Source organism: Macrobrachium nipponense, chromosome 44 (assembly GCF_015104395.2).
Source record: "Macrobrachium nipponense isolate FS-2020 chromosome 44, ASM1510439v2, whole genome shotgun sequence".
Lineage (NCBI taxonomy): Eukaryota > Metazoa > Arthropoda > Malacostraca > Decapoda > Palaemonidae > Macrobrachium > Macrobrachium nipponense.
Genome location: NC_087221.1, coordinates 38,420,075 through 38,435,074, shown reverse-complemented (window position 1 = coordinate 38,435,074; position 15,000 = coordinate 38,420,075). Strand labels below are relative to the sequence as shown.

Sequence of the window (15,000 nt, the reverse complement as noted above, 5' to 3'; positions counted from 1 at the left end):
TACCAACGTAGTAAGAAGCCTTCACAATATGGGAAATACTCATAAAAGGAATGAATATTCTAAGGCATCCAGCCATCTAACTAATCTGCGGCCTAATGTCCCTTATTCGCCCACATCACACGGACATTAGAAGCCTCATGTTCGTTGCTGTTAATCCCCGACCATTTTCTCAGCATATATTGCAGCAGTCGACGACCAAGGACAACATTTCGAGCGTTTTAACGACCCCACGACGCAGTCACTGGGTCGTTGGGGTTTTCCGTAAGCTTAAAAGAAACTTCTTGGAGTTTGTATCGCAGAGTTTTAGAATTTCGCGTTGCAGTGAAGCAGCTCTGTGGTCTTACGTCTAAATCATACTATAATGGTCGTAATGTCTGTCTGTCTGTCTGTCATTCAATCACGGCCAAACGGCTGGTCAGATGGACATGAAACTTGGCAGGGTTATGGTGGGGACCCCTAAGATCGTTTGTAATGGGGTTTCATCCAACCTACCCCCCTCCTTTGTAGGGGGTGGGGGTGAGAAGGGATTCCCATTCCCGTAGACTTAGTTACTTTACGAATTTTCATACATAATTTCTGTACAACTTCCCGGAGAAAGTGCCGAATATTTCAGCTCGGACACAATAGAAGATGAAAATTATCATCAATATCCGCAAGATTTTTTGAATAACTTAAATCCATTGGGACTGCCAGTGCACAAAATAACATTGAAGAAGTACTGCCCGGTAATATTGCTTCGGAATTTCGATCCTGCCAATGGACATTGCAACGGAACGAGGTACACCGTTACGGAGCTAAACTTCCACATCATCGAAGCAGTGATAGCAACAGGCCCTCACACCGGCAAACGTCTGTTCATCCCCTGGATTCCTCTGATGCCTTCGGACAACCAGTTTCCGTTCCAGTTACGGCGCAGCCAGTTTCCCATCAACCTGGCCTTCTCATTCACTGCAAACAAGTCGCAGGGCCAGACTTTGGATCGTGTTGGTGTGTTTCTGCCGTCACCCATGTTCACGCATGGCCAACTGTATGTGGCGATGAGCAGAGCAACTGACTCTGCCAACTTGAAATTAAGTTGTGGACAAACTGATAATATTGTGTACAAAGAGGTTCTTTAGTAGGTACGTATAAAAATCGCCCTTATTATAATACTGCTGAACAAATAGTACATATAAATTTTTCACTTCTGCACCCGTATTTTATCATCCATCGTAGATGGGGCTAAGTTTGCTAGTACGTCTAATTACGGTGTTGAGAAATAGTAAAATATCATAAGGACATGTGAAAGAAAATGAAAGAAGAAAAGAACGTTTACCATTATGTAAGAAAAATACGCCAAAGGAAATATTTTTTAAAAAATAATAAAAAAAAAAAAAAGGACGCTGTGCAAAAACAGCTGGATGAGCCAATGGAACATCGAAAACTTAATGTCAATGAAGATTTACTATTGTTAGATAGTAATACTGGTGTGTTGATGGAAACCGTCTTAGGTGACCTATGTTAAAGTTGATAGAATCGACGTAGATCTCATATTGAGTCGATAAAGAGTGTGTACGATAAAAAAAAATGGAGAGGCCATAATGCCAAGGAAGTGTCAGTGTGTGTGTGTGTGTGTGCACGAGAGAGAGAGAGAGAGAGAGAGAGAGAGAGAGAGAGAGAGAGAGAGAGAGAGGTATGCATAAATGTTGCAGTACATGAAATGGTGTTTTGAAGTTAATAATGTACGAAGAACTTTGGAACTTTACCATTTAGGGCTGAAGGTACCCTATTCTAGAGAATAAAAATTATTTCACTTCTGGCTCCCCTTCCCCCCTCAACAAACAAACAAACATGGTGACACTGATATGAAAGTTCGTGTTGATATTAAGAAAATAGAAATTGTCAGGATTCTCCTCGCTCCTGTACAAAATCCCCAGGCTAGAATTGTGAGTTTCGGAAAGGACTTGCTAAACTCCCTCCCAAGAATACCAACTAACTTTCTATTGGTACTGAAAAGGATGCCCGTCATACTATTGTACAAGGAAGGAATCTGAATGAGATTGTACGAGTTTGGACCCAGTGGCGTGGGCCGGGTTGGTTGGTTAACGAAGTCAAATGTCCGTTGATATAATTAACCTTTATAATTGTATTACACACACACAAACATGTACGTATGTATACAGTTATATATATATATATATATATATATATATATATATGTATATATTATATATATTATATATATATATAAATTATTCGAGCTACAAATGTTCTTTAATATCTAATTCGCTCTACCTCGGAATTAATATATTTTCACATATGTAAACCGAAGGGGAATTATTTTAGAAGTACGAAATTATTATTAACTAAGAAATTCCCCTTCGGTTTTACATGTATGAAAATATATTAATTCCGAGGTAGAGCGAATTAGATATTAAAGGACATTTATAGCTCGAATAATTTATATGAATCACGGTGATGTGATAATTATTCATATATATATATATATATATATATATATATATAATATATATATATATATTATATATATAAGAAAGAAGAGACGAGAGAGAGAGAGAGAGAAATTATGAAACTTTTCGATTCCATCAGCTTACCGAAGTGTGGCCCCAAACATCAAACCGTATAAGTGCCAAGGAAAGGAAAGGTAAAAAGTAGATTCGAAATCCCCATTTTGAGATAACCCTAACCGGTACCGACTCGGATGATCTTGAAAGGAGAACTTTGAGACTCAGAGTCTTAGATTCTGGCTCAACCCACAAGTCTCCCATTAGGATTCTCCGGTCCTCGGAAAGCACGGGTGTCAATCACGCCTCAGAATTAAGGAGCCTGAATTCGAACCCCGGGACAGGCGAGGAAAAGAATAACATGGGTCTCTTTTACATAAAATCTATTATACCCTTGTTGACCTTGGCTATAAGTGGTGCGCCTTGCTCTTAATAGATAATTGTGGATCGCAGCCAGGCTGGGCAAGAAAAGAAAACATGAGGAAAAAATCGAAATAAGAGTGGAGTGATCAGTAGTCCATTAAAACGTTTACCAAAATATGCCATAGACAATTGTGTTGAAACGTTTACTAAAATATGGCATTGACAATGATGTTAAAACGATTACCAAAATACGACATAGTACAATTGTGTTAAAACGTTTACTAAAATAAGGCATAGACTATTGTGTTGAAACGTTTACTAAAATATGGCATAAACAGTAGTGTTGAAACATTTACTAAAATATGGCTTAGACGACAATAAATATGGCATAGACAATTATGTTAAAACGATTACCAAAACACGGCATAGACAATTGTGTTAAAACGTTTACTAAAATATGGCATAGACTATTGTGTTGAAACGTTTATTAAAATATGACATAGACAATTGTGTTAAAACGTTTACTAAAATATGGCATTGACAATTGTGTTGAAACGTTTACCAAAATATGGCATAGAGAATTATGTTCTTTCTTCATAAACCGTCCATTGTTAAGATTAACGGCTTATTATCAAAGCAATTTGTTATAAATGTGTTTCTGTGTGTGTATGTGTGTGTGTGTGTGTGTAAAATGCATCCCTGGCGCCAACGGAAGTGCGATCAGCGGAAATCATTTGGTACTTTGGAGTCTCTTCAAAAGAAGAATCTTGCCTCAAAAGTCTGACGGCTGAAAGGATGAGAGTGAGTTGGATCGAACAATGTGCAATGGGTCAGAGAATGAAAGCGACCACCTGTTGTTGCCCTTACTAAGGGAAAGATCATTCGGAGGATTCTTATTTGGTATGTGTTTGTGCTAGGATGATAAACCTCTACAGAAGACTCATGAGACTACAAAAATAATCTTTCAAGAAGGTCCGTAGTATTGTTTTTTTGTCTTTCGTTTTCACGCCTCTTTCAGTTTTGATTGTTATCATTTTTAGTTATTATTATTCTTCCGTTTGAAGGGTAAGTGAAGTGGATGATGTAGTGGGTTAGCGTTTTGTGTGAGATAAGCATATTGGAATCATTAGAAAAAAAAAAACGTAATTTTCTAAAATTGTTGACGAGGTCGATATTTTTCAGTGTTATAGCTTCTACGGTCATATTTGCTTATTATGGAAATCTGCAGTGTTATACAGACCAGTGATGCTGGGAAATAATTATCCTATTAATTTCAGAAGCCTTATTTCTTTTTTCAGTCTCTTCCTCTGTGACTTTTCACCTAAACATGTTTCTTAACTTCATCTGAGAATGTTACTAACCTACACAATGATTATATAACTTGTGGGCATCTAGTTGAAATGAGTGCACAGGATATACTTATTTTATCTATTCATTACTGTTATCAGAATTTTGTGAGGTCAGCTCTCCTTATCTTGTTAAAAATCTAGATAACACGTAAGGCTTATCTACGATCGGTGTCCCAGTTTAAGGTGTTATTCTACGTAGATATCGTAAGCTCTGCCTACATTGGTAATATCAGGACAATAGACAAGTCATTCCAACAGAACCTTCACGCAAAAAAAAATCCCTGGAATTACGCTGAAAACTGGAGAGAGAGAGAGAGAGAGAGAGAGAGAGAGAGAGAGAGAGAGAGAGAGAGAGAGAGAGAGAGAGAGAGACCTCATAAGCTACACTTTCCCTTCTAAACAGTAATTCCATCCGCGGGGAAGAGAATATCCAGCGGATTTTGACGTTGTGGTCTCATCGTCAATGTCTCAGAGCCGGGTGAATTGTCCGCGCTTCGGCATAATCGTGCCATTACCTTCGGCGTTTAAGGTCTGTTTAGAGGTCTTCCCGGTTGGCGATGTTATCTGATGAGTGCTGTAGTATTGCAGCGCCGACGGCATTTCTCTCTCTCTCTCTCTCTCTCTCTCTCTCTAGTGTTTGTCGGAGGATGATAATGTAGGTCATTCTGCCTTTCTCCTTTCATATGATCACGACCATGAAAAGATAATAATCTCTCTCTCTCTCTCTCTCTCTCTCTCTCTCTCTCTCTCTCTCTCTGATAACCCATGTTGTTTCTTTCTTCAGTTAACATGCAGTTGTCGAAAATTGATAAATATCTCTCTCTCTCTCTCTCTCTCTCTCTCTCTCTCTCTCTCTCTCTCTCTGTTTTACTGCTTCGTGCACCTAAGGGTTATTTTCACGCCAGAAAGCATTACTTACGGATACAAAAGCGTTATATCACATTCGTTTCCTCATCCGCTTCTTGGAATAAACCCCCAGGGCATTTCTTATGTAAAGATAAAAGTATTATTTCTTATTATTCACTTACAAATTTTATTTCACTTTTTAACTCCTTTCTTCTCCACTCTATATATTATATAATAATATATACTATATATGATATATATATATATATATGTCTATATATATATTTATATATATATATTCATATATATATATAGTCTTCGGTTTTGCCCGTCACGGTATTAGTCATTGATCTAGTGACAGTGGTTCTCAACCTGAGGTCCGCAGAGGTAATCCAAGGGTCCCATCAGCCTGAAGTTAAAAATTATATATATATTATATATATATATATATATAATTTATATATATATATATATATATAAATATATATTAATTTTTGATTCCCAGGCTTGTGGCCCACAATTATTCCTCGGTTTCTTATTTTTCATAATTATTCAGTTACATGCATCTTTCTTTTGATATGTGAAATAACACGGTTTCGTTTTTAGTTTAATAAAGTCATCATGTTAAGCTGACGGACCTTCCAACATCCTGGGGGCCCTTGGGAAACCCCCTCTTAGATGAAAAGGGTCCTCGGTAGTGAAAAGATTGAGAACCACTGGTTTATATAATTGTTAAAAATCTATGTGACGAAATTAGTTATTATTGAGCATAATTCATGGACTTCCTGGAGGTTAAATACGGCAATTATGAAACGTATCTTTCCGAAGTTAGGGCCAGAACTTGTTGTCAAAGCCCAGTAACTCTAGTCTTCTACCATTCGGGAAACATTTAACTTTCTCTCCCAAATCAAGAGCTTTTCTAAGAAATTTTGTGGTCTAGAAGCGTTCAATGGTCGTTGATTCCAAGCGGTCACCAGGTCGATTATCTCTCTCTCTCTCTCTCTCTCTCTCTCTCTCTCTCTCTCTCTCTCTCTCATATAGTGTCGGATGGTAGTTACGATTCTTAGTGGTATAGGGAAACATCTTGAATATTCAAACATGATGTGCATATGTGAATATTATCATATATATATTATTAAATATATATATATATATATATATATATATATATACATATATATATATATATATATATATATATATATGTGTGTGTGTGTGTGTGTGTGTGTGTGTCTGTGTGTGTGTGGTGTAATATTTGTATATACTAAATTTATTCTATTTTCATATTAAGACGTGATTCCCCGTGGCCTATTTTACACGTTCCCCCAGCCATAAGGGGTGAAAAAAAGAATAAGGAGTCTGTGCGTGTGCGCGTGTGTGTTGGTTGGTTATGATTTAGCTGGCTTCGTGCAGCCCGTAAAATGTGTATGAGTGTGTGTGTCAATTTTTCCTACTGTAAGCCAAGAGGGGGGAATGCTAGAATACAGCGTTATATGCAAAACCGAAAATTAGGAGAAAATCAGACAACATAGCTTTAAATAAAATGTACGACAGAGATTACAAAAAAAAAAAAAAAAAAAAAGTTTTGAACGAAGGAAAAAAAAAAACATTTTTTTTTTTGACCAAGGCGGACCTCCATGAGTGACCAAGGTCTGCCCTTCGGTCAAAAAAGGGGGGTTAAACTCCTTATGGAAGTGATCACTCAGAGGAGTGTTGATGAGCAAACAGGCTGAAGGAGGAACAGGACGCGGATGTCAATGTGTCACCAGGAGAGAAAGCAGTTCAAGGTCAAGGGAAGGATTAATTGAAGGGGCCCTTCAGCGCAGGATATGGAGAAAGGCCAGCTACCTGAGTGGAGCGAGATTCAGTAGGATAAATATTAGTTTTGATAGAGGAGAAGGCGAAAACAGAGATGCATTTAGAATTGAATTGAATAAAACTCGTGAATTTGATCGAATTTGACAGTTTTTCGATGCTGGATCTCTTAGTAAGTGATGTTATGGATTCTTGTTTTACGTAGAATTAATGCTGGAGCAAGATTCAGTAGGATAAGTATTAGTTTTGATAGAGGAGAAGGAGCGAAAACAGAGATGCATTTAGAATTGAATTGAATGAATCTCATGAATTTGATCGAATTTGACAGTTTTTCGATGCTGGATCCTTTAGTAAGTGGTGTTACGGATGCATGTTTTAAATACGTAGAATTGATGTCGTAGAAGAAGCTCTAGGGATTAGATTTAGATAAAGTTCTATCATTTTACTTCTTCGTGTGACACGTAGAATTGTCTAACTGATGGTGGTCTGGATGGTTGTCCAAAATACGGAAGAACGATCTGCTCTGAGAGGAGGTTCTCTTGATTAGAAGAAAGGATGTCTTATGACAAGTTGAAAAATAATTGAGGGGCAAATTAAACTTAAAATGTCACCGTGTACTTGAAGATGTATGATGGAGAGTTTGAGAGTTGAACATGATTATTTGTGCCATATGTAATGTAAATTAGCATATGGGACGACATGGCAAATTTACCGTATACGTAAGTATTGAGATTGATCTCATATTTTCAGTAACCAAATCGGGTGGTCAAAACGTTTTCAGCCAACCCCATCCCCGAGTATTTTAGCAATGACTCTCGTTGAACTGACACTAAGCTGAGAACGAATATGAATTAAAACCAGGCCATTGTTAATATTAATACAATGTATTTAGCCAAGTGGTTTAATTGGCAATTACTTTTTTTGTTCATTAATACTGCACTCTCTCTCTCTCTCTCTCTCTCTCTCTCTCTCTTCTCTCTCTCTCTCTCTCGGTAGATAATCTTTGGAACCCCATCAGACTGGAGAACCACTTGACAAAAGGTAACTTTTTTATGCATTGTTATACGATGATGTTTTGACTGAAAAATAAAAGCTGATTGGCATATACAATAATAATTGGGAAAATAATAAATAAATTTATGGTAGGTGCGGCATTGACGCCTTAGCGAGGTGACAGAACTTTAAAAAAAAATAGGAGAAAATTAGAGGAATCTTTTATAATAAAAAGAAGGAAGACGTGACTGAAAGTTGAGATTGGATGACGATGTTTTCAAATGATTCGGGTTGGTTGAAATAATGAAGACGAATGAGAAAGGCCGGATTAGTTTGAATTTGTTTTCCAGGGAGAGCGGATGACACTGATTTATAGAGACGATGTCCGCGGTAATTAGTAGCAGCCATTTTAAAGAAGATAGTTGGCCTTTAAATGACGTAGCCAAGTAATTGCTTGACTGAGTTATTAATAAATTTCCGTAGATTTGCCTAACTGAGTTATTAAATAAATTTCCGTAGAATTGCTTGACTGAGTTATTAAATAATTTCCGTAGAATTGATTGACTGACTTATCAATAAATTTCCGTAGAATTGCTTGACCGAGTTATTAATAAATTCCCGTAGATTTGGTAAACTGAGTTATTAAACAATTTCTGTAGAATTGGTTGACCGAGTTATTAATAAATTTCCGTAGATTTGGTTAACTGAGTTATTAAATAATTTCCGTAGAATTGATTGACTGAGTTATTAATAAATTTCCGTAGAATTGCTTGACTGAGTTATTTATAAATTTCCGTATAATAGCTTGACTGAGTTATTAATAAATTTCCGTAGAATTGCTTGACTGAGTTATTTATAAATTTCCGTATAATAGCTTGACTGAGTTATTAATAAATTTCCGTAGAATTGCCTAACTGAGTTATTAGACAATTTCCGTAGAATTGCTTGACCGAGTTATTAATAAATTTCTGTTGAATTGCTTGACTGAGTTATTGAATAATTTACGTAGAATTGATTGACTGAATTATTAGTAAATTTCCTTAGAATTGCCTGACTGCGTTATTAAACAAATTTCCGTAGAATTACTTGACTGAGTTATTAGAAAATTTTCGTGTAATGACATACGATAGTAAATGTAGTAGAAGAATTGGGATTTTTAAGATATAAGAACGTATTAAAAAAAACAGGGTACCTAATGGAAGTTTACTAGAATCGGACGTTTTTCCCGCAGCACCGGAGTACCTGGCTATCAATATTGTGGGCCAACAAAAAGTAAGATTAATTAAGACCCGGTAGTATTTTCTAAATTGTGCTACGCTAGGCACATTGCAAACATAATATGAGGTGAAGTTCTGTGTGATGTGTTATGATGGAAACTTTGTCCGGGAAGTTGTAATGAGTTTTCATATTAACAAGTAGATAGGTGATTCATAATGTGAGTCCTTGACGAACTGATTTCTCTCGATTCCTTATTACTAATGATTAACCTTTATTTTAGTCCGTCAAACATAACTAATACGTGTTGAGGAACTGAAAGAGAGTTGTGTTTTGTATGAGGATAAAACGTGTATGCCATTGTCTTTGTCCCATTTGTGATTATAAGGTTAAAAAAAAATTCTTACAGTACTTTCAAGAACTTCAATCAAAATGAAAATAAATTCAAAATCTAAATGCTAGTTTGATCGTCATTGCAACCTGAATGAGAAATAAACACGATTAACAAAACGTGACAGCCTCCCAATCTATGCGTAAACTAACGGATTTATGCGGTTGGGTGTTGTTGTCAAACGGGTCAATATTCCTTCAAAATGTAAACAAACACCACCCAGCGCTTGGGAGAGCTCGAGTGCCTTCGCAGTGTTACCTGTCATTCATTGACACTTCTGTGACAGTCATAGCTCGGGCTCTGTGTAGTGTACTTGTTGTCGATCGCCGTATTATTCAGAATAGTTTTTTAAAGTACTATTTATATGTATGTATACACACACACACAACACACACACACATATATATATATATATATATATATATATATATATATATATATATATATATATATGTATATATGTATATCATATACTTAAAAACACGGTAGAAAAGTAAGTGAAACAGGGGATTGGAACAAATATTTTCGTAGTATAGTCTAACATTTTCAAGGTCATACTGAATATAATAGAATTGTGTGTATGTATGTATGTGTATGTATGTATGTATGTATGTATGTATGTATTGTGTACTACCAGTGGATGTGAGAGATTCTGAATTTTTAGGTTAATTTCCACAAGTGATTATGACTCATTTTCTCATCCCACAACTTTGTATTCTCCGTCTGTTGGTCATTTTCAGACTTTTAACTTAAAAGTTCATATTTCCGTATTTCTTTTATTCTTTTATATATCTCTTTCTTTCTTCTTTCCGCCTCACGCACCAAAACATTGTCATATATATATATATATATATATATATATATATATATATATATATATATATATATATATATATATTATATATATATATATATATATATATATATATATATATATATATATATATATAGTAGATTTTTGCCACGAAGGAAAAATAAAAAAGCGAGATAGCCGAGTACTTTCGGCCGGAACAAGACCGAAAGTACTCGGCTATCTCGCTTTTTCATTTTTTCCTTCGTGGCAAAAACCTTTATTTATACATAGCATCACGTTTTATATACTTCGTGATCAAGTTATTCATATATCTCCATTCACGCTTCTTATCATTTTATCCTTAAACTTCCTTTTTCATCTGCATAATCTAACAGACTTTAGCTTTAAACGAAGTATATAAAGAATTATAATTACTTATATACTTCATTTAAAGCTTTATTTCAAACAGTCAAGTCTATTTACCAAATAATTCAATTCTCTCTCCATTTTCATGTATGTGAATATATATGTCATTGTACGAGTTTGTGATGAATTTTTGTATCTGAAGGAGAAAACGACGTGATATATGACCGAAATGTTATCATATTTCCGATCTGGAAAGACAAACTGGAAATCGACTAGAAACTGAGATGAAATCCTTGTCGCGGCCGTCGTGGTGTCGGCAGATTGATTTTTCCGGGCTGTTATGTAACTCTCTCTCTCTCTCTCTCTCTCTCTTCTCTCTCTCTCTACCGATATTGAGAATTGGACACTCGGAGTACGTAGCAAACACGGAATAAGTTTTTCAGAATTCATGTCATCAATACCAATGCTTGTACTAAAATACTTTTTTTTTTTTAAATCATTAGTTTGATCGTCCGCCGTTAAATTTTTCACGTGTTCATTAGAATTTTGCTGAAAAGGAAACAGGTTTTTTCATGATTGTGTTAAAATTCTTATTCAGAAGGTGTTTACTTTCCAAAAAGCGTGATAAGACTATGCAAATTGGTCGCCCCCCCCCCCCCCAACCCACCCAACGATGACTGCAGTATTTTGCGATTTTATTATTTCAGGAGCTGGAACTGATAATAAAGCTGGTTCAGATCAGCTTACGAAGGGTAACTCGGTTGGGATAAGATTTTGCGTTCTCAGAATTTTTGTCTAATATTGTACTTCCGCAGATGCGTTGGATGTTAAATATTAGTATTTTGGCAGTATCTATAATAAACATTTTATGCATGACTGTAATTCCTACTCACACGCTTAAACATTCTCTCATGTAATTAGCTCAAGACCCCGTATGGGTAGTAACGCCAGTGCACTTCACGCGGTGCACTCTGGCACTCTGGGTAGTGCTTCATTAAGGTTCTTTGTAGCGTCTCTTCGACCCCTAGCTGTAAACCCTCTTCCATCCCTTTTACTGTACCTCCGTTCATATCCTCTTCCCTCCATCTTACTTTCAACCTCTTACAACAATTGCTTCACTTTGCAACTTCGATGTTTTCCTCCTTTTTTACATTGACACCTATAACCTTTTTTTACTCTAAATTTACCTTTCAGCGCAGAATGACCTCATAGGTCCAAACGTTGGGTCCACAATTTTAAAATCCACTCCGTTCCATTTCAGCCTCTCACAACAAGTGTTCCAATTTGCAACTTCGATGTTTTCCTCCTTTTTTACATTGACGCCTCTAAACCTTTTTTACTCTAAGATTGCCTTTCAGCGCAGAATGACCTCATAGGTCCAAATGTTCGGTCCCTGGCCTCAATTTTAAATCCCACTCCGTTCCAATCCACAGGTTCGTCATCATCGACACCATCATCGTGGACGACATCCGCACGTCCCTGCTACGCCTGAAGAACTCCGAGGCCCGAATTATCCTGCTGTACTCCACCAGGGACGAGGCCACAGACATCATGAAGGAAGCCAACAGCCTCGGTCTCACGGACAAGAACTACATCTGGATCGTCACGCAGTCGGTGGTGGGAGACAGGGAAGTGCCCTCCAATGAACTCCCCGTCGGGATGTTGGGTGAGTGCACTCATCCTCATAATCAGTTGTGTTATACGTGGGTCCTTATCCGGTTGTATATTCCACATAAGTCCTTATTCGGTTGTATATTCCATATAGGTCCTTATTCGGTTGTATTTCACATAGGATCTTTTTCTGTTGTATATTCCACATAGGTCCTTATTCGGTTGTATATTCCATATAGGTCCTTATTCGGGTGTATTTCACATAATTCCTGATTAAGTTGTATATTCCACATAAGTCCTTATTTGGTTGTATATTCCATATAGGTCCTTATTCGGGTGTATTTCACATAATTCCTGATTAAGTTGTATATTCCACATAAGTCCTTATTCGGTTGTATATTCCATATAGGTCCTTATTCGGTTGTATTTCACATAATTCCTTATTTAGTTGTATATTCCACATAAGTCCTTATTCGGTTGTATATTCCATAGGTCATTATTTGGTTGTATATTCCACATAAGTCCTTATTCGGTTGTATATTCCACATAGGTCATTATTCGGTTGTATATTCCACATAGGTCATTATTCGGTTGTATATTCCACATAGGTCATTATTCGGTTGTATATTCCACATAGGTCATTATTCGGTTGTATATTCCACATAGGTTCATTATTTGGTTTTTTTGTATATTCCACATAGGTCATTATTCGGTTGTACCTAGGTCCACTATGGTCATTATTTGGTTGTATATTCCACATAGGTCATTATTCGGTTGTATATTCCACATAGGTCATTATTCGGTTGTATATTCCACATAGGTCATTATTTGGTTGTATATTCCACATAGGTCATTATTCGGTTGTATATTCCACATAGGTCATTATTTGGTTGTATATTCCACATAGGTCATTATTCGGTTGTATATTCCACATAGGTCATTATTCGGTTGTATATTCCACATAAGTCCTTATTCGGTTGTATATTTCATATAGGTCATTATACGGTTGTATTTCACATAATTCCTTATTCAGTTGTATATTCCACATGAGTCCTTATTTGGTTGTATATTACATATGTCCTTATTCGGTTGAATTCCACATAGGTCCTTATTCTGTTGTATATTCCATATAGGTCCTTATTCAGTTGAATTCCACATAGGTCCTTATTCTGTTGTATATTCCACATAGGTCCTTAATTGGTTTAATTCCACATAGGTCCTTATTCTGTTGCATATTCCACATAGGTCCATATTCGGTTGTATTCGACATAGGTCCTTAGTCGGTTGTATATTCCACTATTTCACATAGGTCCTTATTCTAATGTATTCCACACAGTTTTATCCTCCAATGAACCCCATCTTGGAGCGTTCATTTTGCTATGTGGAATACAACTGTGTAAGAAGATTACCAGTATTACTCTTCCTTACCTTGCGAATTGTCATTCGTGTCTTTTTTCACTCTCCCTCTTTCCATCAATATAGTTTAAAGTTTTTTTTTCGTGAATAAGTAATAGCTCATGTGCCAGAGGGGAGGATGCTCGTCGTGTAATACAAGGCCACAGAAGAAATGTGCCGTGTCTTGATCAAGTCGAATGAGAAACCCTACAAAAAGATAGATTGGATTTGCGATGTGTGTTGTCGACTGGAAGGATGGAACCTCTCTTTGAAAAAGAGATCAAGGCTGACACCAGGGCAGAAGGTTGATCATATTCCATTATATATTGAAGTGTGATCAATATTGAAATGCTATATTTAATTCATATTGTGATCAAGATCGCGAATGTGAGTAGGTCAATTTTATATTTTTCGGGTTTATCTATAGTATTGATAGCTCACTTTTAATTATTAGTGTCTAAGCCAGTCGGTATGAGATTAGTAAGGCAGTAGCTTTAGTCGTGTTCCGATATAAATTGTTATGTTTTCTTTAATTATTTAGGCGAGGCATTTGAAGTATCTTTTCTACAAATACGTATTAGACACTGACATTCCATGACGCAATAGCTGACCCCATACAAAATATCAATGATAAATTCCTTATACAAACTTTTATGTATATATTCCGTATGTTTTTCATAGCATATCTCTTCATTATTTAAACGACACATTTTTAAAGTAATCATTGCAACGTAAAGCTTGGGGCATTCCTTGATATTTTATTAATATCTTTCCAATTAATAAAAAAAAAAAATTATGATTTTAATGTGCAATTCTCGTGTAACGTTCTCACGTTCTGATGGCGCAGCGATGATTTAACCAAAATCGAGCATTATATGATTGCCACATTTTAATTACTTTCTTAATGCTAGCATAAGTAATTATGTCTTGAGCCCTTACATTATTCTACATTTGGAAATATAAGTTGCTAAGACGATATCATGCAGTAATTGGTTATAATGGCGTCACACTATCTTATTTTTGGTCGTTACCCTGACAGTTGTTTCATTTTACAGCTTTTAAACCTTTTTAATTTTACACCTTTTGAAACCTTTCGACTCTCAATTTCCCTTCCAGCGCCGAATGACCTCGTTGGTCCTAAATTTTTGTATTCCACTTTATACTGAAATTAAAGGGCGACCCCTCCCCCCCCCAAAAAAAAAATGTGTTCATGTGTCAGTTCAGTCAACTGAACGTAGCTTGGGAAAGGCAGCTTACGAATTTATAATTACCAGGAAAGCTTCTTGCTAGGTTGGCCCGAGTCTAGCCCAAGAGGGCGCATTAAGCCTAGAATTATTCATATTATGTACACGCGAGATG

The 15,000-nt window shown here is 36.2% G+C and overlaps 1 protein-coding gene across 1 annotated transcript in view; it reads left to right on the top strand.

The window, feature by feature from the left end:
* The window catches only part of LOC135204203 (glutamate receptor ionotropic, NMDA 2B-like), a 654,480-nt gene that overhangs the window by 315,035 nt on the left and 324,445 nt on the right, over positions 1-15,000 (top strand). The window contains exon 5 of the mRNA XM_064234292.1: positions 12,069-12,301. Coding sequence (XP_064090362.1) covers positions 12,069-12,301 — 233 coding nt within the window. The remainder of the gene's footprint in view (positions 1-12,068; positions 12,302-15,000) is intronic.